The 25,882-nt window shown below is 45.5% G+C and overlaps 1 protein-coding gene across 2 annotated transcripts in view; it reads right to left on the reverse strand.

The window, feature by feature from the left end:
• Positions 1-25,605, reverse strand: part of LOC137534344 (oocyte zinc finger protein XlCOF7.1-like) — a 31,345-nt gene extending 5,740 nt beyond the window's left edge. Inside the window, exons 1-7 of one of the 2 annotated variants that reach the window (XM_068255799.1) lie at positions 25,361-25,605; positions 16,409-16,525; positions 15,817-16,008; positions 15,603-15,738; positions 15,031-15,188; positions 9,486-9,597; positions 631-735 (exon numbers count right to left, since the gene is read on the reverse strand). In XM_068255799.1, the coding sequence (XP_068111900.1) occupies positions 631-735; positions 9,486-9,597; positions 15,031-15,188; positions 15,603-15,738; positions 15,817-16,008; positions 16,409-16,525; positions 25,361-25,399 (859 nt within the window). In that variant the 5' untranslated portion in view covers positions 25,400-25,605. The remainder of the gene's footprint in view (positions 1-630; positions 736-9,485; positions 9,598-15,030; positions 15,189-15,602; positions 15,739-15,816; positions 16,009-16,408; positions 16,526-25,360) is intronic. The other variant, XM_068255800.1, reaches the window with a different exon arrangement.
• Positions 25,606-25,882: the final 277 nt, after the last annotated feature.

Below are 25,882 nucleotides of genomic sequence, written 5' to 3' on the forward strand. Positions count from 1 at the left end.
ATACCTCTTACTTCAGTTGTCCTTTTCTACTGCTAAACCGCGCATGCGCAAAGTGGCCGGAGTGATGACGACGAGAGGCAGGAACCAGGAAAAGCCGGCCCGACACACCCGCCCCGGGTGTCGCCGCTGGTAACGGGGGGCGGCGAGGAGCAAGGAGGATTCCGGGGGACCTCACCACCTACGGTGGGCTGGAAAAAGCCCCAGGTAAGTGTAATCTTTTAATTTCCTGCACTGCTCAGGGTCCCTTTAAGTACTTCCTAGTTACCCCAGTTAGGGGGCTCACTTTTATGTATGACCACTGAGTATGGAGCTGCGATCACAACCTACAAAAACAAGGGCGGATGGAGACGGTGCCCCCCCACATGCTCGTACGAGTGGTTGCTTCTTCTTACACCGACCCCACACTTTTGAGCATCCAATATATGTGATTATGTGCGCCACAGGCCATACTCTATTACACCAGATTATGCTCCCGGTGTCCTTGCGTTCTTTTCTCTTCACAAGTTCAGAGTTTGCATGTAATTATTTGGCCTATTAGCAGCCGAATAATGCTGAGAAGTTTCTAAATGACAGAATGATGTGTACAGTCATCACAGGAGAATCTAATTCTTATAAGTGCATGTAACTCACCCAAGTTAATTTGTACAGGAAATTCCTCCTCTTTAATACTTATGGGCTCATCTTCTTCCTCTTCAACCTTGATAACTGTCCGAGCAACTCCGCTGTCTCTGAGGTCTATGAATGAATTTGAGAGTGAAGTTCCCTTTAGAGATGCATAGGAAACATTATTGCACGCATGTGTGTTAATGTGTGTGTGGGGGAGGGGCGGTCAAATATGCTCACTAAATTGTCCGCCGCTACAATAATCATTATGAACACTTACTTGTATAGACAATGCAATAGTACACGAAAAGGGCATACAGAAACAAGTTTTAAAGCGGGGTTCAATTTTGACACAACATTCAATAAAAATGTGTTTTCCTACTTTTTATTACCGATAGTTACCATATTTGATTTTGTGCACAAGTAATATTGTCTGTTTAAAAATTAAAAGTTCTTAAAGTACAGTTTATATACTCTGAAAGCTGCCAATGCATTTTACTGCATAGCGACTGTATTTAGATATTAAAATCTATTGAGTGATCACTTCTGAGCTCTTTCGGCTTCTACTATGTGTGCAGTTCAGTTTCGGCACTGCTGCTAATGTTTACTTATTGTAGCTGACAAATGATTGTAAATATAATGTAATTACCTCTTCAGATTCAGCAACAAGCTTCACACTGAAGAGGAAAGTGCTGTGTGAAGAGGCTCATACACGTCCAAACAACCTGCCCAAATATCATGTAAACTTCTGCAGCAACAGAAGGGCAACAACACAACAAATTACAGCTAAATTCAATGCAGGTGCATCACAAAGCCCATCCCAGCGCACAACAAGATGGACTTTGCAAAGGATGGGCTTTAATAGCAGGAGACCATCAAAAGTGCCTTTGGTATCACAGAAAAATTGGAAAAGACACTAGTATTGGGCCCTTGCCACTGTCCTTGATTGGTCTCAATTGGTTTGAGGAACATCAATCAGAGTTTAACGTGCTTCCATGGCCAGCTCAGTCCCCTGACCTCAATCCTATAGAGCATTTGTGGGTCGAAAGATCACTTCAAAGCTTAGAAACGCCACCATCCAATCTGACCCAACTCAGAGCTGCCATTATGTCAGCACGGGCCAACATTCCTCAGCAACGGTATCAGCATCTTGTTGAGTCCATGTCAAGAAGAATATTCGCTGTGATCAGAGCTAAAGGTGGACCAACTAGTTATTAGAGGGTGTCTATAATTTTTGGGCCGCTCAGCGTAAATGTAGTGATCTCTTTCTGCAGTGGTTGCTTAACCTGTGACCCACGAAACGCATTGCCAGTGCTATTAAGGGGTACAGACTAACCAGCAAGCTCATGGTGACCCAGAACTCATTGGAGTGTGTAAGGGACTACAATGGTCCTAAAAGCCCCCTTCCTAAGATGTTAAGAAAAACAAAAATTTGCTTTCCTAAAACAGAAAGAATTTGCGATAATTCAGGTTGGAGTGAGCTCGAGATGTCTCCCAGAGCACCACTGCTAAATATATGCAAATTAACCATTGTACCCTTAGAAGCTAAACACACCTCCAGAACCGCTGGAATGCAATGATGTGTCAGCTTGTTAAATTGTACAGAGCCATAATAATCCAACATGCATACAGACTGTTTCGGAATGTTTGATCCTCATCAGTGCATGGCATGGATTAATTTGGCTCTATGGAGTAGGGCTTGTAAACCGAGAGGTACAGACTAACCAGCAAGCTCATGGTGACCCAGAACTCATTGGAGTGTGTAAGGGACTACAATGGTCCTAAAAGCCCCCTTACTAAGATGTTCAGAATTTTTGTTTTTCTTAACATCTTAGTAAGGGGGCTTTTAGGACCATTGTAGTCCCTTACACACTCCAATGAGTTCTGGGTCACCATGAGCTTGCTGGTTAGTCTGTACCTCTCGGTTTACAAGCCCTACTCCATAGAGCCAAATTAATCCATGCCATGCACTGATGAGGATCAAACAATTAGAAACAGTCTGTATGCATGTTGGATTATTATGGCTCTGTACAATTTAACAAGCTGACACATCATTGCATTCCAGCGGTTCTGGAGGTGTGTTTAGCTTCTAAGGGTACAATGGTTAATTTGCATATATTCAGCAGTGGTGCTCTGGGAGACATCTCGAGCTCACTCCAACCTGAATTATCGCAAATTCTTTCTGTTTTAGGAAAGCAAATTTTTGTTTTTCCAGTGCTATTAAAGTTCATATTTGTATGAATTTGTCTTCATTGAGGTAAGCCACCTCTTTATTTATTTTATTGCTTTTAATTTATTTTGACATTTTCTGGGCACCTTTTCATACTGTTTGTGCATTGTATACCCCTCCCCCCACCCCCGGCTCAGAGTAGGGAATACCATTGGACCCCGTTTTCTCGAAAAAGTGCAACCATCTCCGGCTAGTCTAGACCCCGAAGTGGGGTCGGGTTTATTGATCTCCACCTGCCTGCAGTGGTTGGTTGCGTCTTTGCAACCTCCCTTTGTGAGTACGCTCTGTTTACATTATTTTGCTTCTATCATTTGTGACATACTGCACCATTTGGGCTCCCGGTGTCTCTGTGTTTTTTCGTTCCAGGGTGACGGTTCACCGCTGCTTTGTCCATCTGGAAGAAAGTCCATTGATGTTCCCCCTTGTTCCTCATACATGCAAGATTTAACTGTCCTCTGAGTTTTGGCATTTATTAAGTACATTTCTCCATGTTTGTCTCTCCAACTTCTGTCTACCATTCATGTTATTCCACTGCGCTCAAACAATGATCCAACCACAGTGATGCGTCAGGTCGTCCACCAGAAGCTGCTCCAATATACTCTGGGACCAAAGTATTATGCTAGTGAAAAAATAGAACAATGGAAGAAAAAGAGCGCTCTCTGGTGCATTAACCTTTTTAATCTTTCTCTCTTTCGCAAGATAAAAAATAAAACTTACATAAATTAAATATCAATAAAACTTGTCACACTCAAGGTGTATATCACCATGTCCTGGAGGTGGTATCGCCTGCTAGTTCGCCTCCACTCTATGGCCAGTAGCAGCGGGGATCCGGAGGTCCGGTAGCACCAGCGGGGCCAGGAACACGGGAAGTATCGGCAGCTGCCCTGCGCCTAATACGCCATGACGCGTTTCGGCGCTCTACGTCTTCGTCAGATGACGTAACGGCGCAGGGTAAGGAACGAAATAGTCGGCTGATCGCCGAGCGTTAATCCAAGCATGCGCATAGTGCCTGGGCGGGTCAAAAACACACCGCTTGACTGCGCAGGACCGGGGAGGGGTTAGTATCCCAGCAACTGGCTGGACACTTTGGAGAAGGGCTGCATGGGATCGGAGGATGGATTGGTATCCCAGCAACAAGCTGGACGCTTTAGCAATGGCTCAGCTAGGCAGCAGGGGGCTAAATACATTATATAGCAAATTAGATAAAATTATTTATCTTTCTATGAAGCTGCCGCTAAAATAAATAAATAGATGCATAAATTAGGCTGGCAAGCGCTACAGTTCATTTGATTGAGGCGCCATTCGCTCAATTCACTGGGCATTATTATCTGGTACAGCATACACATAACGCAATAAATATACAAGATGCTTTAAATATAAAAAACTTAGATATAAACACACATACAACCACTTTCCTTACATGTAAAAAATGGCATAATCCTGCAATGTATAAAAATTATTACACCTAAAATTTGCATAAACCTTCACACTGGTATCTATAATATGAAACCTGAATCAGATGTTGTAAACACATTTTTCTGGTGTGGATGTTTTATTATCTCTACCATAAAAAACCTTAACCCCTAAAAGACTATCTTTTGTGCACAAAGCTACGTGCTGGACAGGAAGCAAACCATTAGGGGATATATAAAATAACAACCTCCAGTCTTGTATGTTTTCTTTTTGTCTGCATATTAGTTGGATTACTTGAATGTAAACAATAATAATGGAAGGGACGGATATGGGATAAAGATCAAAGGGCTGGGAAGGGGAGGAAGAATTGTCAGGTCCTAAAGTTGTTACATCAAAGGACCGAAGAGTGCCTACCCCAGAAGTATTGGTTTAAAGAATGAAAGAACAACATAACTCTTTCCCAGGACTGGTAAATAGATGACCGGCTATTAAACTTAAGGCGGCCCTACTGTCCCTGGCTAAAGAAAAAATATATATAATCTTATAATTGATGGTGTATCATTAAAGGGCATTTTCGGATTAGATATATGTGGCAACTTCTAATCCTTCATTCAGTCTTCATAAATCTTGTATAGAAAACCAGATGTTTTCTGTATGGATTGTTTCCCCAGATGTGCAGATTCTCCCAATATGCCATGTAGAGATTAGCGAAACTTGGGGCAAATCCAGCCCCCATAGAAGTTCCGCAGATCTGTAGGTACTGTATATTGAGTCCATAAACGAAAAATAGTTATGCGCCAGGGCAAATGCAAGTAGATCTATAAGAAAATGTATTTGATCGGATGGGAGGTCTCGCCGATGACCAAAGCCTAGTAATAAGACAGATTTCTATACAAGATTTATTGACGATGTCTTAATTATCTGGGATGGCACTAAAGAGGAGTTTGAAAAATTCTTAGCATATTGCAATAATAACAGCTTCAATTTGCTCTTCACCCATGTCATAGATAATAAGAGCATAGTATTCTTGGATCTGGTGTTAATGACAGATGACACTAACGGGAGGATTCAGTCCAAGACCCATTTTAAGCCCACAGCGGGGAACTCATACCTGCATGTATCCAGTTGCCATCATCCCAGGTGGATTCAAAACATACCAAAAAGTCAATTTTGTCGGTTAAGAAGAAATTGCTCTACAAATAAGGACTATGAAGAACAAAGTGCAGTACTAGCTAACAAGTTCTTACAAAAAGGATATAGAGAGAAACATATCACTGAAGTGATAGATGAATTTAAGAGTGTGGACAAAGTAAAGACTAAATTAAAGAAGAACAAGTGTTTGGACAATAAGACACAAAAAATAGAGAATACAAACAGAGGACCCTCATTCGTCACCACCTACAACAAAAGTGCAATGAGAATAAAAGATATTGTTAAAAAGAATTGGCACATTGTACTTCAGGATCCATGGCTGAGGAACGAACTCCCAGATAAACCGGAAGTCATCTTTAAGAAGGCACGTTCAATTAAGAATAAGTTGGCACCAAGCAACATCGGTAATCGCAGACAAGAACAACCCCAGCTAAATTCGTTCTTCCCACAATTAGTAGGTAACTACAAATGTAATAAGAAAAGATGGCGGATGCTGTTCATTTATTCGACATCGGGTGTCAGAGTTCTCTGATAGAGATGGAGAGGTCATCAAATTGAAAGATTTCATGAACTGTGGCTCTTCCTTCATAGTTTATGTACTCTCCTGTGGATGCCCGGATAAGTATTATGTGGGGAGGACCACTAGACCTTTGCGACAACGACTCGGTGAACATAAAAGGAAAATCCAAGATGGATGTACAAAACACACTGTTCCAAGACACTTTGCTGAAGCCCACGGAGGGATCACCGACAGTCTAAAGATATTAGGGGTTGAACTCATCAATAAAAATCTAAACAAAGGTCTAAGATTCAAGAAACTTTGTGAACGTGAGTCCTACTGGATTTTTAAACTTAATTCTCTAACACCAGTAGGACTGAATGAAGGATTAGAAGTTGCCACATATATCTAATACGAAAATGCCCTTTAATGATACACCATCAATTATAAGATTATATATATTTTTTCTTTAGCCAGGGACAGTAGGGCCGCCTTAAGTTTAATAGCCGGTCATCTATTTACCAGTCCTGGGAGAGAGTTATGATGTTCTTTCATTCTTTAAACCAATACTTCTGGGGTAGGCACTCTTCGGTCCTTTGATGTAACAACTTTAGGACCTGACAATTCTTCCTCCCCTTCCCAGCCCTTTGATCTTTATCCCATATCCGTCCCTTCCATTATTATTGTTTACATTCAAGTAATCCAACTAATATGCAGACAAAAAGAAAACATACAAGACTGGAGGTTGTTATTTTATATATCCCCTAATGGTTTGCTTCCTGTCCAGCACGTAGCTTTGTGCACAAAAGATAGTCTTTTAGGGGTTAAGGTTTTTTATGGTAGAGATAATAAAACATCCACACCAGAAAAATGTGTTTACAACATCTGATTCAGGTGTCATATTATAGATACCAGTGTGAAGGTTTATGCAAATTTTAGGTGTAATAATTTTTATACATTGCGGGATTATGCCATTTTTTACATGTAAGGAAAGTGGTTGTATGTGTGTTTATATCTAAGTTTTTTATATTTAATGCATCTTGTATATTTATTGCGTTATGTGTATGCTGTACCAGATAATAATGCCATCTATTTATTTATTTTAGCGGCAGCTTCATAGAAAGATAAATAATTTTATCTAATTTGCTATATAATGTATTTAGCCCCCTGCTGCCTAGCTGAGCCATTGCTAAAGCGTCTAGCTTGTTGCTGGGATACCAATCCGTCCTCCGATCCCATGCAGCCCTTCTCCAAAGTGTCTAGCCAGTTGCTGGGATACTAACCCCTCCCCCGGTCCTGCGCAGTCAAGCGGTGTGTTTTTGACCCGCCCAGGCACTATGCGCATGCTTGGATTAACGCTCGGCGATCAGCCGACTATTTCGTTCCTTACCCTGCGCCGTTACGTCATCTGACGAAGGCGTAGAGCGCCGAAACGCGTCATGACGTATTAGGCGCAGGGCAGCTGCCGATACTTCCCGTGTTCCTGGCCCCGCTGGCGCTACCGGACCTCCGGATCCCCGCTGCTACTGGCCATAGAGTGGAGGCGAACTAGCAGGCGATACCACCTCCAGGACATGGTGATATACACCTTGAGTGTGACAAGTTTTATTGATATTTAATTTATGTACGTTTTATTTTTTATCTTGCGAAAGAGAGAAAGATTAAAAAGGTTAATGCACCAGAGAGCGCTCTTTTTCTTCCCTTGTTCTGTCCACCATTATCAGTGTCAACACCTCCCTCATCTTCAACTCCTTCAAGTATGAGGATGAAGATATGATGTGATCATTTTATCAGATTTTTACAATTGAATTGTACAGAAAACCACGCAGTAGGCGCAGAAAATCAACATGAAACGATTTTATGGTAGATTGGAATACAGAATTTTGTCAATTGGATTTTATGATTGTATCTGAATAGAGAAAGTGACCTAATCAACCAATTTAAGCAAACAACCGATAATTAACTTTCAATAACTTACGATCCCACAGTACGTCACAGGGATTTCCATTGGTCTATGCATGCGTGCTGCACCGCATGCTGCTGCATGCACACTGTCTGCATCTCCCAGTGACTTGCATTACTGCATGATCCGTGCAGTAGGCACAGTTCGTGCGGTTGCACTGCAGACTTTGCATCGGGATTGCAGCAGTTTTCATACTTTCATCGTGCCATGTTGCATTGCGTGAACTGTGCAAGTCTCCAGAGACTTGCATCTCGCTTGTGCCAAGCTGCGGCGGGGGAGAGTACCTTGGAGCGACGCAACACAGCCAGTGTGCAAGAAGCCTTAGAGTAATTACTTCAGTATTTATGAAAAAGTTACAGAATCCAGACACTAAAGCAGATGGTAAAGCTTGCAAGAAAGCTGCCAGTAGTCATTAACCCTCCTGGCGGTGTAATAAATTCCGCCAGGAGGCAGCGCAGCAGTTTTTTGTTTTTTTTTAAAATCATGTAGTGAGCCCAGGACTCGCTACATGATAGCCGCTGCTCAGCGTTATCCCCCCGCCTGCTTAGATCAGGAAATCCCGTTCAAAGAACGGGATTTCCTGGAGGGCTTCCCCCGTCGCCATGGCGACGGCGGCGGGATGACGTCACCGACGTCGTGACGTCATTGGGAGTCCCGATCCGCCCCTCAGCGCTGCCTGGCACTGATTGGCCAGGCAGCGCACAGGGTCTGGGGGGGGGGGGTCAGCGCGACAGATAGCGGCGATCGAGCGCGGTGCGGCGGCGATCGGTGTGCTGACGCAGCTAGCAAAGTGCTAGCTGCATGCAGCAAAAAAAAAAAAATTAAGCAAATCGGCCCAGCAGGGCCTGAGAAAACCTCCTGCGCAGCTTACCCCGAACTACGTACGGGGTTACCGCCAGGAAGGTGAAGGGTACAGCAGCTTTTCATAAGAAGCACCTTCCTGGATTTATGCCACTCAATAAAAGGCTCCATATTCCTAATGCTAGGTACACACCATACAATTCTGTGTTAGATAAATGGTTCGATAGATAATTTCCATCATGTCCGATAATTCCAATCGTTTTTCTGGTCGATTTCTCATAGAAGTGATTAGAAAATGATAAGATAAAAGATCCGAGAGGTAATCTGTGTAAGGGCTCTGCCTCTGACACAGGAGACCTGGGTTCGAATCTCGGCTCTGCCTGTTCAGTAAGTCAGCACCTATTCAGTAGGAGACATTGGGCAAGTCTCAATAACACTGCTACTTCCTATATAGAGCGCGTCCTAGTGGCTGAAGCTCTGGCGCTTTGAGTCCGCCAGTAGAAAAGCGCAATATAAATGTTCTGTGTTTGTAAATCGAGCGGGCAGAAAATCAACCCGAAAAAACGCATTGTGTGTGCCTAGCATAAGTTGTACATGGTCTCCTCACATGTAGCTGTTATCTTATCTACATTCCTTGGCTCAAGGTCAAATAACAGTAGACATCTGTGAGGTGGCTGCGGAAGAATTCAGAGTGCAGATCCTTGTGCAAGTGTTCTGTTTGTATTTGTCGTCTCATTAAATTCTACAGACAGCGCAGGAGGGGGATGGCTGGAGTGACTGAGGGAGAATGTGTGGCTGTCTCCTGTTTCCATGTTACTGCTCACCTGCACTGATCCCTGAGGGAATTTTCTCCTTGTTACGCGGTTCATCATTCCTGACATATGTCTCTTCTGCTTCTTGCTTCACTTCCACCTTGACACGAAGCACATGCTCACCCTGAATAATACAAGCCAATAGGAGTTAATAAATCAACTAAGGCAGAGAGTCATGTTTTTATAGAGGCCCAGTAGTGACATATAATGGAATGTAGTCAATTATGCAGGACACCCACTTTTATGGTAATTTTCCTGGTTTCAGCATCAGAAACACTTCCTATATCTATATATTGCTGTATATTGGTATGTAGCCCCGCCCTCCCAGTGATGTCACAGCCCAGACTGTTTAGCTATGCAGAATTCTCCTCACAGAGCATTCTGGGAGACCAGGTATTATCTCTACTGGTTTTGGGACACCGAGAAAACAAACATTCCACAGTAAAGCACCAGCGTTATTTTCACTACAGTCGCTCTCTAATCTTTAGAGGTAACTACGCAAGGCTACAATGTCTAGCAGATCTGGTCACTTCGATCAAATCTGCTACTGATCTATTCCCCTTCACCTTGCTGATCAATAAATATCATCAATTCTGGAACACTTGGGGTTATTTATCAAGATAGCAGCCCGAAAACTGTACAATAAGCACTCAGTTGCCCAGAACAGCCAATCGGAATCCTCGTTTCATTGAATAGCTGAAACCTAATTCATTGCACCGGGCTTAACCACTTGAGGACCCACCCTTTACTCCCCCTTAAGGACCAGCGCTGTTTTAGCTGATCTGTGCTGGGTGGGCTCTACAGCCCCCAGCACAGATCAGGGTGCAGGCAGAGCGACCAGATTACCCCCCTTTTTTCCCCACTAGGGGGATGATGTGCTGGGGGGGTCTGATCGCTCCTGCCTGCCTGGGTGTTGCGGGGGGGGGGGCACCTCAAAGCCCCCCTCTGCGGCAAAATTCCCCCCCCCCCCCTCCCTTCCCCGGAGATCCGAGGCTGCACAGGAATGGATCTGTCCTGTGCAGCCTCTAACAGGCTCCTGCCTGTCATTTGACAGCGATCCCCGGCCGCTGATTGGCCGGGGATCGCTGATCTAGTACAACGCTGCTACTGTTAGCAGCGTTGTACGGATGTAAACAAAGCGGATTATTTCCGCTTGTGTTTACATTTAGCCTGCGAGCCGCGATCGGCGGCCCGCAGGCTATTCATGGAGCCCCCCGCCGTGAATTGACAGGAAGCAGCCGCTCGCGCGAGCGGCTGCTTCCTGATTAATTAGCTTGCAGCCGGCGACGCAGAACTGCGTCGCTGGTCCTGCAGCTGCCACTTTGCCGACGCGCGGTATGAGCGCGCGGTTGGCAAGTGGTTAAAAAGGAACTTTCGGGCTGTGTCCAGCGGCTGGAGACATCTAATGTTTCCTCTCACTTCTCTCTTATGTTTCCTCTCTTTACCCTCCTCTATACGCGTAACTATAACATAACCGCCGGGAGATTTAGGTGCAGGGGAAAGCCAATAAACGGCTTACCCGGCTCCTGCACAAGTCCCGGCGGCGTTAATTACTATTTCTACTCCTGGCCATCATGGATAGTGGAGAATAATGTAATTCGGCTTCCAGCTATTGCTGCCGGCCGAATTACAGTGTTTTTGTAATGATTTATGCTCCATCTTCTGATGGCGCCCAAATCAGTCACCGAGCACTGCTATAGCTGTAATTCCCATTTCGGTTTATGGTATCTCCTGCGCTGTTATTACAGCGCTCGCCTCTATACATCATATCCCAGTATTCTTGTGACTAGATGTATAAACAATTATATCTAATGTAATATATTTTGCTGTACTCCTGTTGAAACTACATCTCTTGTATGTTTCTACTTGCACAAGTACTGACATTGTTGTACTATTGTAACTGTGTTTTTGTGTTTCAAAAGTAATAAAATGTACTTGTTAAAAATAAAAACGGAACTGTAACCCAGGATTGAACTTCATCCCAATCAGTGGCTGATACCCCCTTTCCCACGAGGAATCGTTATCTTTTCTGGAATAGATCATCAGAGGGGTCTGTATGGCTGATATTGTGGTGCAGCCCTCCCACAGTGTGATGTCATGACCATGGTCCTGTCAGTTTGTGGTCTGTGAACCTCGTTGCATTGTGGGAAATAACAGCTTTTTCCAACTGCCAAGCAAACCATATCTCCCTCTGTGCATAGAACTCACAATAAGCAAACATTCCGTACAGATCACATGGCAGGACTAAAGATGTCACCACCAAATCATAGAATGTAAATCAGGAAGAGGAAATATTTTGCAATGGGCAGACACTGACTAAATAATCTATAAATGAACATTGTAAAAAATAAGCAATTGTCATTATCACTACACTTCCTCTAGAAATGCTCTTTCACATGAATGTCTAAGAGCAGTACACTTAACTGCTTGTAAGCCACTCGTTTATTTGCTGGGCGCTTATAGCTGGCTGCAGACATCCAGCCCTGGTGGTGGTCCCATGCACATCTGAGTAGGAGGCAGTCACCCCTAGACGTGACATGCAATGGGTTTTTACCAGGCAGTAACTGTGCCACGTGTCCACTGATGACACGCGCGTGGTTACAAACATTCCCATTCGGTGGCAATTGGAGAGGTGCTTACTCCCGTCAATTCGGTGACTAAACAGAGCTTGTCATCCATCTGAAAGAGGCCTTAGTTTCCTATGCATCCGTCTTGATAAATCCATCAGTGTCATTAAAGGACAACTGAAGCAAGAGGGATATGTGGGCTGCCATATTTATGCCCTTTTCTTTTTTTATTTTCAAAAATTTCTAGGAACACAAATTTCCACAGGGCAGGAAAGCTGTTAAAGGACATCTGAAGTGAGAGGGATATGGAGGCTGCCATATGTATTTTCTTTTAAGCAATACTAGTTGCCTGGCTAGCCTGCTGATCCTCTGCCTCTAAAATTTTTTGCAAAATACCCTGAACAAGCATGCAGCAGATCAGGTGTTTCTGACATTATTGTCAGATCTGACAAGATTAGCTGCATGCTTGTTTCTTTTATGATTCAGACACTACTGCAGCCAAATAGACAGGGTCATTTCTAGCCTTTTTGTAAAACAAACAAACAAAAAAAAACACACGGACACATCAGAGGATATGAACTGTGTGTCATATATATGTGGATGCTTAGTACTGGGAGTCCCTGTATTAAGATACAAACAACCTGCCAATTGCAATAAATTTAGAGTACAGCACAGGAGAAGCTGTGCTCTCACCTTTCCACCGGAGTCCAGAGCTGTGCTTCCGCCTGTCTGCGTGCCGCTCGGCCTAGTGGCCTAGTGCCCAAAATCTGCAACCGCATGTAGCATGATTACACGTGACATGAGGAGAGTGAGGTGCCAGCAATAGAGGGAGCAGGAGACAGGATGGTGGCACAGGCACAGCGTTTGACACTGACAGGGAGGTGAGAGCACAGCTTCTGCTGCGCTATACTCTGCCTTTACACATTGGACTGGGGGAGTGCAGGAAGCAGACAGGGACAGATACTGGCACAAGGAGGCAAAAGAGGACAGAAGGAGGCATGGGGGACAGATGGATGCACAGGGGGACAGAAAGAGGCACAAAGCGGGACAGAAGGAGGCACAAAGGGGGACAAATGGAGGCACAGAAAGGGGTAGAGGGGGACTGAAGGAGGGACGAGGGACAGAAGGAGGCACAGGACGACAGAAGGAACCACAGAAGGAGGCAGAGGGGGACTGAAGGAGGCACAGGAGGACAGACGGAGGCAGAGGGGTACTGAAGGAGGCACAGGACAGAAGGAGACAGAGGGGGCCTGAAGGAGGCACAGGAGGACAGACGGAGGCAGAGGGGGACTGAAGCAGGAACGAGGGTCAGAAGGAGGCAGAGGGGGCCTGAAGGAGGCACGGGAGGACAGACGGAGGAAGAGGGGGACTGAAGGAGGAACAAGGGTCAGAAGGAGGCACAGGAGGACATAAGGAACCACAGAAGGACAAAAGGAAGCAGAGGGGGACTGAAGGAGGCACAGGAGGACAGAAGTAGACACAGCTTTGACAGTCTGATGCAATCTTAAAAATAAAACTACAAGACTGAAAATAAAAACATGAGACTCTTTTCTATACTACTAATGTTCTATTTATCATCCGTATTACACATATACTGGCTCATATGCAATTAATTTTGTATCCTATGTTTTTTCCTAGGTGGTATTTTCAAAACTTAATAAAAAAATGATTACCATATTTTTCGGACTATAAGACGCTCCAGAAGAATACGACGCACCTAGGTTTAGAGGCCAAAAACCAGGGAAAAAAAATATTCTAAACCTGGTGTGTCCATGGTGCAGGGGCATCTTGTGGAACATCTCCCACCAAGCTGTGTCTCCGGCACACCTCAGCAAAAGGCAATCCTTGATGCTCCTCCAGCTGAGTAACCTCCCCTGCCCTCATTGTCCAATTTTCAAAGTAAACTGGGACTGCAGATGATGTCAGAGCTATATAAATAAATAACTCAGGTGGCTCAGATGATACAATTAACTGTTTTGTTCATTAATAAGTTTTCTGTAATGTAGTATAAATAAATAAACAGCCCAGCGTTTGGTGTGTCACTGAATCATTAAATCCAAATAAACAGCCTGACGTATGCGCACGTGCGTGTGTCCTGCCGGGGTCACGCTGGCAGCGAGCGACGATACAAGCAAGAACACACAAGAAGAGGAGGACTTGGAGCGTCCCGCTATTTGGGTAAGGGCTTTCTCTGCACTTGCGGTGCAGTTGCCGTGATTACCAGCACTTCTGCTGTGAGCTGCGGGGCTTTGTATGTGGTAGATGCCGGGCTGTTAAGTGGGACAGAAGGTTCATTTGTGCAAGTTTGGATTACCGATACTGTAGCAGCAGGAGGCACTGGGCTGTCTATCGGGATTTTCAGGTTCAGGTGTGCAAGTGTGGATTGCTGGTGATTTATATGCGCCGGGATTTCTATGTAGCAGACGCCGGGCTATTTATTTGGATTTAACGATTCAGTGGTGCGAGTGAGGATTACCGGCTCTTGAGCAACCAGCCACGGGCATTTCTACGTGGGGGGCACCAGGGGCCTGGCTGTATATTCGGACCATAAGACACACTGACTTTTTCCCCCCGCTAAAAAAAAGTGCGTCTTATGGGGAGAAAAAGTGCGTCTTATGGTCCGAAAAATACGGTAATAAAAAAAAAATGCCTTTTAAAATGCCAGTAAGCAGAAAAAATACTTAAAATAGTTTTGAAAATACCTTTTCATCTACTTTTTGGTACTTTTTCAATGGGAAAGTGCTGAAAAATGATTTTAATTAGAAGATGAAAAAATATCTCCTAGTGGAAAACTTGAAAGAAAAAGTTAAGTGCATATGGCCCCTTATCACATAAGTTTATTTTCACTTCAGGTATAACTCAAAGACAGGTAATGCAGAATACCAGATACAGAAAACAGAAATACCTCATAAACGCAGTCAGAATCTGTCTCTCCTCCAGCTGATACTTCCCCAAACTGTATTATTTTTATGGCCCTCCATTCCACCTACCTGATAATCCTGTGAGGCCTTGTGACGCTCTGATGTACGATCCCAGGAAGGAGGAGGACTCGGGCATCTCTCAGGTGGGTTCCGGGTATTAGATCCAGCAGCAGCAGAATTTGACTGAGTAGATGGGGAATCGTTCATCAAGCTGCTCACACAGCTTCCTATTTGAAATTGGGGCAACGTGACACCAAATTACTAAGGCTAGACAACTTCATTTATAACAATTATGTAAGGAGATGAAATAAGAGGTGCTCTGCAGCACTTCTTACACGTCCACCTGCTCTGTCATTGTAAATTGGGGCACAAAATACTACAAGCAAGAAGAAAACATTCTGTCAGTCAGACCAGGCTATCATTTTCAGCCTTCAACTGGCCTGTGCCCATTCTGACAACACTCTAGAGACTCTTTAGCATGAGAATTCTCAGGGATCAGCAGTTCTATATAACATACTGAAACAAGCCTGTCTGGCACCAAGAATTATGCCACAGTCAAAATCAATGAGATTATATGTCCCCCATTCTAGTGTCTGATGGGGATGGTAATTGAATTACAGAAAATAAAAGTTTCCCCTTACTGGATGATGTAGAGGGGAGCTGATCCTCAATAACGTTATCTTTGCAAATAACTTCATGTCCCTCTAAATTCTCCTCTTCATCGTCCTCCTCATCCAAAGACAAAGTGAGAGTGACTTCCTCATTCCTAATAGGAACCTGATGTACACAATGATAGAGTTGGTATCTCAACATATGCCTTTTTGTAACCGCCCCATGATTCCCACTGCTGCTTACCTCTTTAGTCAGCAGCTTCATGATCTTATTGATGACTTCTAGAATCTTCTTGTCATTCTTGTTCTCAGGTATCAGGGAGTAAGGTGGGAGCTCCATGATGAGGCTCTGACTCTTACTCCAACCTCCTAAAACATTAGGGAGGAGGCTTGGCGTCACATGGCCATCAGATGGGGTCTTCACTATGGTGTAATCCTGTAGGCCAAGATGGAAATGGAGGTTTGTATACAGATTATATATATATATATATATAATATATATATATATACTGTATATATATATATTTAACATTGGAAAACCGCCTTATGCTGCTGATCCAGCCAGAACCACCACACCTGCTAGTAAAACAACATAGAGGGGACAACTTTCAGCCTGTGCACCCGGGTGGTCCGGGAAACACACAAAACTGAGGTAAGGGGAAGAGGAGGGGCTATTTAAATGCTTTCAGTTTGTGTTTCCTTGGGGAGGAGCATCGCATTTCTCTCCTGTTGCCTTCCTGAGGAACATAGGAAAGAAGCCTTACTTCCTGCTTACAGTATCGAATGTGGGTTTTTACTAACACACATAAAAAGTATAGTCATTTACTATGTCTTACTTCTCCAGTCAGGAGGTGTATTATCTCCAGGGTGAGGTCGAATATCTTCTTGGTCATCTGCCTCCTATCCTTCTCCATTCTCTGCTGCTCTGTATACAGGCGTCTTCTCAGAACCTGCTTACATTAACAAAGAATAGTTGTCGATTGTTTACAAATTTTTCTTACGTGGTTTTAATCAGACGTGGGTTTGTGTGTCTTTCTATACACTGGTGTGAAAAAGTACTCTTCCTGATATCCTCTACGTTAACTCATCCATAGAAAGTAACCATTTATAATTCCCAAACACATAGTATAAAAGTAAACAATAATGCATATACACCCTATACACTCAAGGGTTTGGTTTATATTCCAGTAAGGCTGGGTTCCCACTACACCGGATTCTGAGCGGATACAATGTGCCCCGCCGTGACGTTTCTGCTTTTGCCGCCACTGTTCTGGTCCCCGCCTTGGTTTGGGATCTGCACTGCTGCTGCCACCATTGCTCTGCTCCACTGCACGGGACAAGTGCCAGTACATAGATCAGAGTCCCAGCAGAAGCATCAAGCTCCTATTGGATTGCAATGAGGACCATGCCTAGCAACAGGCAGGATTAATATTGGGCCACCAATGAGAATCCTCCCTGTTGCCAAGCAAAATTCTCATTGTTTTTTTTTCTTTTTTTACTATCCAATGGGAGCATGCTTCTGCTGGGGTTTTGATCTACATACTGGCCGAGTGTTCCAAGCAGTGGAGCCAAGCGATGACCCGAGATGACCAAAGACACAGAAGTTGGCATCTCGTTTGTTGGTATTCTGCAAATTACCGTGCGGGTTCCAAATCTGTGTTCCATTTACCGCAGTGGATCAGACGGATCTAATGCAGACTGCCAAGTGTGCATGCATCCTTTAAATAACATAGGATCTGTGAACATGTCTGTTTCTCCGATGCCAAAACAGTCTATTTTTTGGACTAGTGAGAACAGGGCCTAAAACTATTTGATTATCAGCTGGGCCATCCATTTTAACCTGAGAACACAGGTAATAATTGTGGACTTGACTATAAGCTGTTGTGGTTCTTATTTTGACCACTTTATAGTTCTTCCTCAGAGTTTGTAATAGGAGTTCCCACATCATGGGTATTTGTAACGATCGGTGTAACACAGAGAGGGTCTGATTACCGGTGATCTGCAGTATCACCGAGAATGCAGAATATACCCGATTATTGATGATCTGCAGCAGTGCTGTCCAACTTCATGGGCATGGAGGGCCATTTTTTTTTCAGCCCCCATGGTGGAGGGCCGAAGGTTCTTGCTAGAGCCGCAGCCCCCCCCCCCCCCCCCCCCCCCGGAAAAAATGCAATTAAAGGATAATTAGATTGGCAGCACTTTTCACAAAATGCAATTTAAAATAATGGTGAAGTTGTGTGGCGCGCCAGAAAACACGAGGGTTCCATTGAGCGGCGAAAAATGGGTGTGGCCATGGACCAGAATGCGGGTGTGGCCACGGGTGGAGACAAATTTACATGAACTTAGCAATGTGGGACATTAGATTAGGATAGTGGTGGTGAACCTTTTGGAGGCCGAGTGTCCAAACTGCAACCCAAAAGTCACTTATCGCAAAGTGGCAACAGCAATTTAAACTACATACAAACGTTTTAACTCGTACATGAACATTATGGAAAATCCAAGTTGAAAATAAACTGTGAAGATAAACAATTTCACCCATCCTACTCCTGAAAAATGTGGGGTTTTTTTAGAACCTCCCAGTTTTATTTTTCGTTTTAAAAAGCTAAAAAAGTAGGTTTAATGCTATTGTCTCATGATGACGATTCAGCTTTTCCATAGTCTCACAGTTCGCAATCATGTGACCCCCAACAAGACAAATTCAGCAATCATGAGGCCCCCAACAAATCATGAGGCCCCCAACAAGACAAATTCAGCAATCATGATGCCCCCAACAAGACAAATTTAGCAATCATGAGGCCCCCAAAAAATCGTGATGCCCCCAACAATCATGTGGACCCCAACAAGACAAATTCAGCAATCATGAGGCCCCCAACACGACAAATTCAGCAGTCATGAGGCACATAAATAGACAGCATTTCACATAAATAAGCAGAATGCCCCTTTAGTGACAGGTGCCCCCCACTTAGATAGTGACAGGTGCCCCCCACTTAAATAGTGACAGGTGCCCCCCAGCTAGATAGTGACAGGTGCCCCCCAGTTAGATAGTGACAGGTGCCCCCCCAGTTAGTGACAGGTGCCCCCACCAGTAGCGAGCCCGTTACCTCTGGGGCTGGCCTCTCCTGTGTCCCCGCTGGCCTCTCCTGTGTCCCCGCTGGCCTCTCCGGTCTCCCCGCTGGCCTCTCCGGTCTCCCCGCTGGCCTCTCCGGTGTCCCCGCTGGCCTCTCCGGTGTCCCCGCTGGATCAGACCTCACAGATCGCGGCGACTGAAGCAAGCAGAGCGCGCGCATGACACCCGCGCGGCAGAACGTCACATGCGGAAGTGACTAATGATTCACTTCCGCATGTGACGTACTCCGTGCGGGTACCATGCGCCCTCTGTTTACATCAGTCGCCGCGATCTGTGAGGTCTGATCTGTGAGGCAGCGGCAGCGGGGGGACATAGGAGAGGCAGCGGCAGCAGGGGGACATAGGAGGGGCCAGCGGCGACACCGGAGAGGCCAGCGGGGACACAGTAAGAGGGAGCAGGCATGGCGCCCATAGCGCAAGCCATGCCTGCATCCCAGGGAGACGAGCGGGCCGCAGCAGGTGGCCTGGCGGGCCGGATGCGGCCCGCGGGCCGCCAGTTGGACAGCACTGATCTGCAGTATCACCGATAATCAGATATATCTTCTAACCTCTGGACACCTGAGAGATAAGAGTGTTTTGGTGCAACAGTAATACTTTGAGGACCGCACCTGGGAAACAGGTGCAAGAGCAGATAGGAATACTGCTCGGCAACTGGTTCCTTCCGTAGTCTGGACTCCCCAAGGGGAGGAGTCAGACAGAGAATGGGAAGGACAGAACGTGAGTGACACCAATGGAGATATGTCACTGACAGATTTGTGAACTATCTACTAACAGGGGAGATAGTTCTCGAGGTCGGACAAGCCAGGTCGTTTAACATACGGACAGATAAAGTACAGAGACAGGAGGCAGATGCAGAATCCAGAGACTAGCCGAGATTTGGCAACAGAGTATCAGAATGACAAAGGTACAAAATCAGAGATCAGAAGAATGGTCAGAAAAGCAGAAGGTCACAACAAATAATAAACAATGCCTAAGCTAAGGTGTGAGTTCCTTGGCCGTCAACAACTTTGGAAACTGAACTAGAGTATAATACAGATAATAACAGACTTCCTAGACTAAGGTGTGAGATCCTTGGCCATCAACACCTTGGAAACTGGTCTAATAAACACAGATACTGACAAGGTCTGAGTGCTACCATGTAGTGATCGCAACGTCAGACACCAGAGGAATGACCAGCATCCAGTATATATACACCAGCGCTTCCCAGCGCCTCCCCTAAGTGCTGGACCAATCAGAACAGATGGATTTGTTAGCTGACCAGCCTGGTCAGCTGACTCTCCTCTGAGTGTCATATAAGCTCTGCCTTTCAGCGCGTGCGCGCGTCCTTCTGAACCTGTGTGGACTATCAGTCCCAGCCACACCAGACATGCTTTGCACTGCGTCAGCCTGTTCGAGCGCGGGGCCAGCCGCACCGCCAACCGAGCATGCGGCGGTTTCCCTGCGCTCAGCCACTATGGGCTTGATTCACAAAGCGGTGCTAACTGTTAGCACGCCTGTGAAAACCCCCTTAGCACGTCTAAACAAGCTTTTCGCGCATAAAACTTTATGCGCGCAAAACTTTATGCGCATAAAACTTTACGCGCGTACTGCACAGAGCGCAGGGCGCTCCGTGCGAAGTGCCCATTAAAGCCTATGGGACTTAGCGCGCATAAAACTTTGCGCGCGTAAAACTTTGCGCGCGCAAAGTTAGTGCGCGATCTGATTGAGAAATCCGGTGCTAACCTACTTAGCACCCTGGTTAGCGCGTCTAAAGACTTTAGACGTGCTAAGTAGGTTAGCACCGCTTTGTGAATCAAGCCCTATGTCAGTAATAGGCCTATGCGTACCGACTGCCGCGCCGGACGCGGATTCCACCGCTGAGCATGCGGCGGTTTCTCCGCGTTCCGCCCTGCTAGTGGACGTGTGCCCAAACACATCAGATGCCATGCTAAACGCGGAATTAGCCGCCTCACTCTGAACACTTGCGGCGGCTTTTCCGCGTTTTCTCACAGTATTGCTGCTACACCGATCTCCCCTTGTCGGTCTCGCCGCCAGTTTTACCTTACACCTGAAAAGTACATACGGGGCTTGCTGTGGGTGATTGCTACAGCTACCGTCTTTATTCCAGTTGCCAAGACTCCAATCTTTACTAAGTTGTTTCCTACAGCCATATACTCCATTCTACAGCCTTGTTGTGGTTGTATGTCACATGATCACAGCACGACTGATGACTGAGGATACAGCAGTGGGCAGAGGCTGAATAAAGATCAGAGTACCAGTAGTTGGAGTGAAGAAAATATAAAGTGGATAAATTGTTCACACGGCTTTGACACGGCTATGAGGAAGTGACTGTGACAAGAGGCTGTGAGTGGGGTGCCTATCAGGAAAGTGCAGGGGGGGGGGAGGAGTCAGTTCCTAAAGCTCGAGCTGCTTCCTTGTCTATCATCTAGTTTCCTAGGGTGCCCAGACATAACCGACACTTAGTGAGTCTCAAAAAATCTATTTACAGTCTTGACTAGTGTTGATCTTGTGAGCCAGACCTCAAGCATAGTGTTCTCCCCAGGCTCTTTTAGCCGGGTGCTCCACCTGGCTAATTTTGGTAAGTACCCGGCTGTCATCGGCTTGCCTCCTCATCCTACTCCTATGCTGTAAATAGGGATGGCCCAGCCTTGGAGAACTCACGGAGAAGCACATTATCAGTTTGATCAGCTGATAGATTTGTAAGGTTCTGATTTGCTGGTCATGACCATGGGTTAAACCAGGAAGTCATCACAGAAAATCAGAGGCTTACAAATCTATCAGCTGATCAAACTGATCATGTGCTTCTCCATGAGTTCTCCAAGGCTGGGCCATCTCTAGCTGTAAACAGTGTTGTGTCAGCCCAGCTTTTCTCCATCGTGTCCCACCTGGCTACTTTTTCATTCCAAAGTTCGGGGGAGAACACTGAAGGAGAAACAATCACTTTGATGGGATTTTTGAGGCTTTGACAGTGGCATGGCCACAGACCCATGGGCCCTAGTCAAAATTTTACAATCGGCTGCCCCAGCACTGTATGTATAATAATCACATGCTACGGATCCAAAATTGGCTTTCCAAGGTCAGCCGCTGTGTCAGAGAGCTGTAAGCAGAGGAAAATGATTTTGTTAACAATGTTAATGATTACCCCTAATCAAAGCACATACAGAGGTGACAGTTCCCATTAGTCCACCAATAAACATCTAAAGCTGAAAAGTGGACCCTGGTACAGTTGCAATCTCTGCATCCTCTATAGCTACGTCACTAGGCTTTCATTTGCTGTGACCTCTTCCTGCTTTATCACATGACTGTGACCAGTAAAACCAAGCATTACAAATGTGCCAGCTGACCACACAACATCCAGATGTGAAACTAGGATGAAAACACCTTCTATCCAATGAGGAAACAACTCAACTCTACTACTTTCACACTACAATCTCTGGTAAAAAAAAAAAATAAAAAAAAAAGGATGGCCAAGTTGCATTGCACATAGTGCGGACTGATACATAGGGTGCGCATGGTGCATAGCTTCACTAAAACGGTTAAGGCATGCGCTACGTGGTAATGCACTACATGCATTGCGTTATTGCAAACTGATCCACCGCTCCACACTGCTAATACACCACAATGTAAACAGTACCAATACAAAATAATTGCATAGTAATGAGCAACAAAATTGATACGTGGGATGGAAGGTCTCACTTACCAAGAAATGTTAGATAAACTGGGTTTATTTAGTCTAGAGAAAAGATGCCTTAGAGGGGATCTAATTAACATGTATAAATACATCAGAGGGCAATATAATAGCTTGGCGGGTGAGCTTTTTGTCCCTAGGCCTTCTCAAAGGACTAGAGGACATGATCTGCACATGGAGGAAAAACGTTTTAGCCATTTATTTAGGAAAGGGTTCTTTACAGTAAGAGTGATTAAGATGTGGAATGCATTGCCACAGGAAGTAGTTATGGCAAACTCTATACCTGCATTTAAAGGGGGCTTAGATGCTTTCCTTGCGTTGAAAGACATCCATGGCTACAATTACTAGGTAATGCCTAATGATGTTGATCCAGGGATTTTATCTGATTGCCTTCTGGAGTTCCTTTTTGGGAGTAATTGGACCATGCCTTGTAAGGGTTTTTCGCCTTCCTCTGGATCAACAGGGATATGTGAGGGAGCAGGCTGGTGTTATACTTTGTTCTCTGGTTGAACTCGATGGACGTATGTCTTTTTTCAACCCAAATTACTATGTAACTAAGTAATGCATATCCATGCAGATAGATCATTCGGGTACAGCCTCTGTATGAAAGCGCTGCCATGTCCCCCGCTGTACAAATTGAACGTAAGTATACCTGTGGCTAGCTGCATTCATTGCTTCAATCTGTATTCAAAATCTTTTAGATTAGAATTAGTGCATAATTTGCATCTGTTTTGCATTCAAGGCATGCATTTAGCCACAGTGGGGCTCTGCATGCCACTGTTGGTTTTCATTTCAGGTGCAGCCTTGAGCGCTGTTATTTGTCTGCCTGCTTGGTGAAAAGTGTATACCACTTATGATCAGCAGCACAAGGAAAAATTATATTTTTATTGTTAGACTAGTGTTAGGTCTAGTTTAATCTGATAGTGTGGACAACCCCTTACTGCCCATACAATTGAATGGGCATGTTCACATTTCTGTGTTGGAAGGGAAAACATAACCTAACGCACTTTCTTCAATGCATATCTGCAGAGCCGGCTGTAGTGACAGTGTGGCCCCAAAGCAAAATTAATGTGGGGGGGGGGGGGGGGCATAAGTGGCATTAGGGTTCCCCGGAGCCCTTGCACAGTTTTTGGCAGCATGGCGACTCACCTGCCCAGACGGGCACAAGCCTCCATTACTCCGTGCACTTCTGTCCTCACCCTCGCAGGTGCACCTCTGCTACGTGGCCCAGCACGTTATTAAGTAATCAGGGCCAGCCCTAGGTTTCACAGCGCCCTGAGCGAAACCTGATTTAGTGCCCCCCCCCCCCCATCCTCTTCCCATGTGCATATACACACACGCACGCACGCACGCACGTATACACACACACAAGCCCATATGCAATTCCTCTTTTCTCCTGAGATATCTCCTAGAACAGTGGTTCCCAACCTTTTTGACTTGTGACACAAATGCTCAGATCTCCGTGACATGTCATGTATGATATAAAAAGTACTATTAATAACCACGAATGGGTGGAAAGAGTGCATTATCCTGAATACACTTAAATATGAAGGCTAGAACTTTTCAGGAATATTAATAAAAACAATCAGTGGGACAGTTAGCCGCCCCCCCCCCCCCCCATTTAGAATGATAGCACAGGACCAACAATTTGCACCACGCATTATAGCTGCAGTGCGCCCCCCCCCCCCCCAAAAAAAAATGCCCTCAGACTCAGTATAGGTAGGTAGCCAGGTATAGGTGCCCCCAGTTTAGGATCTCATGTGTAGGTGCCCTGAATATAGGTTGCCAAGCATAGGTGCCCCCAGTATAGGAAGTCAGTTGAAGGTCTTCATCCCCCCAATAGGTAGCCAGGCGTAGGTGCCTCCAGTATAGGTAGCCAGGTGTTGGAGCCCTCAGTAAAGGTAGCCAGCTATAGGTGCCCTCAGTGTAGGAAATCAGGTGTAGGTGCCCTCAGTATAGGCAACCAGCTATAGGCGCCTCCTTGGAAGCCGGCGACCGCTCCGGTCGCTCATATCAAAGGCAGGCTATGTAAGTAATAACATGCCACTGGCCAGATCACTGAGAAGGTGTGGCCATAAGGAAGGGAGTGCTCAGAGTAATGGAGGAGCGCACCCGCATGGAGAGTGCAGGTAATCTGGGCGCCAGGAAGTTTAGCGCAGGGCTAGCCGAACGGCGGCCCTCCATGCTGCCGCTAGATTCCCCGGCAGCGTTAAATACTATTCCCCCTCCGAGTTGTAGCAACTCAGAGGTAGATGTAATTCGGGTCTGGCAATCGCCAGACCCCCAAATTACCGCTACGCATGGCGCAGACTATAGCATTGCTGCTATGACGGTGCCCAGCTTCGGTGCACGGCGCCGAAATAACACGCTTTGCCGCATGGACAGGCGAGTCGCAATGCTGCCGAAAACTGTGCAGGGCCGCTGGGGACCACTATATAGTTGGAGAGAAACCTGGGGGGACTGGCAGCCTCTGGAAGTGCCAGCCCTGCGTTTCTTGATAATGGGTGCAAAGACATGCACATTACATGGCATTTGTTCATGCTATTAAAGTAACATGCACAGTTTAACGTGCAGAGTGTGCGCTGCATTACAAAGCGCGGATAATGAAATATACGTAGCGTGACATTAGGCGTTCTGACGATTTGTGCTGGGTTATGCACACGGTATAATTCATACATCACACTATTGTACATTATGTTCCTGAGAACCATAAGAGATCTAAGACAAAGATAATGGAAAAGTGTGACTTTGAAAAGCTCAAGAGGAAGCTGCACCCCAAAAACTGATGATCCCCCCTCCACCAAATTACCAAAGGTGCTGAACTACCCTACTGGAGAGCCTGCAGCCCCGAAGCCAATTAATAAGTCACATGATTTTTGTCCTCCCCAATCACATTTACAGGGGACAGGGACCCCCTTCTCTCTTCCTAACCCCACTTTCCTGCGCAGAACAATAATAAAGAAGACATTATTACCTCCTCCTCTGTGTCCAGCCTGTCTCCAGCCGAACACATCCACTAGGATGAATCTCCTTCTCGCCTCTGCTTGTGGGCTACGGAAAAATGGCCGCCGACGTCTCCACACTCAGCTCAACTAGCGAAGCGTAACAAGTTATTTACATTTGTGTAGCTTTAGTTAATTGCTTTATCGGGAACAAACTAGCATAACTCCTTCACAGACAAAACTCCCAGTGGTTCCACGGATGACATAAAAAGTGCTGAAAGGCTACTCCAAAAGAAAATGGCCGTCGCTCCTCTGCCCTGCGGACCCATTTTCCGTAGCAATGAAGTGCTCGCCCTCTGCTGGCTGCTCTGGGTAAGGAATCCACTGGAAATGTCGCAAGGAGGAGTCACACTAGAAAAAAAGCGTGAGGAGCGAGAAGTATAGGGACTGGAGAACATGTGGCTCTCTGCTTTGAACAAGAAGGAGAAAGATCTATCCTACAAACATAGCGCAAATGTGAAAAGAAAAAAAAAAAAAATAGCCAGAACAACAAG

This window comes from Hyperolius riggenbachi, chromosome 10 (genome assembly GCF_040937935.1).
Source record: "Hyperolius riggenbachi isolate aHypRig1 chromosome 10, aHypRig1.pri, whole genome shotgun sequence".
NCBI classification, from domain to species: Eukaryota; Metazoa; Chordata; class Amphibia; order Anura; family Hyperoliidae; genus Hyperolius; species Hyperolius riggenbachi.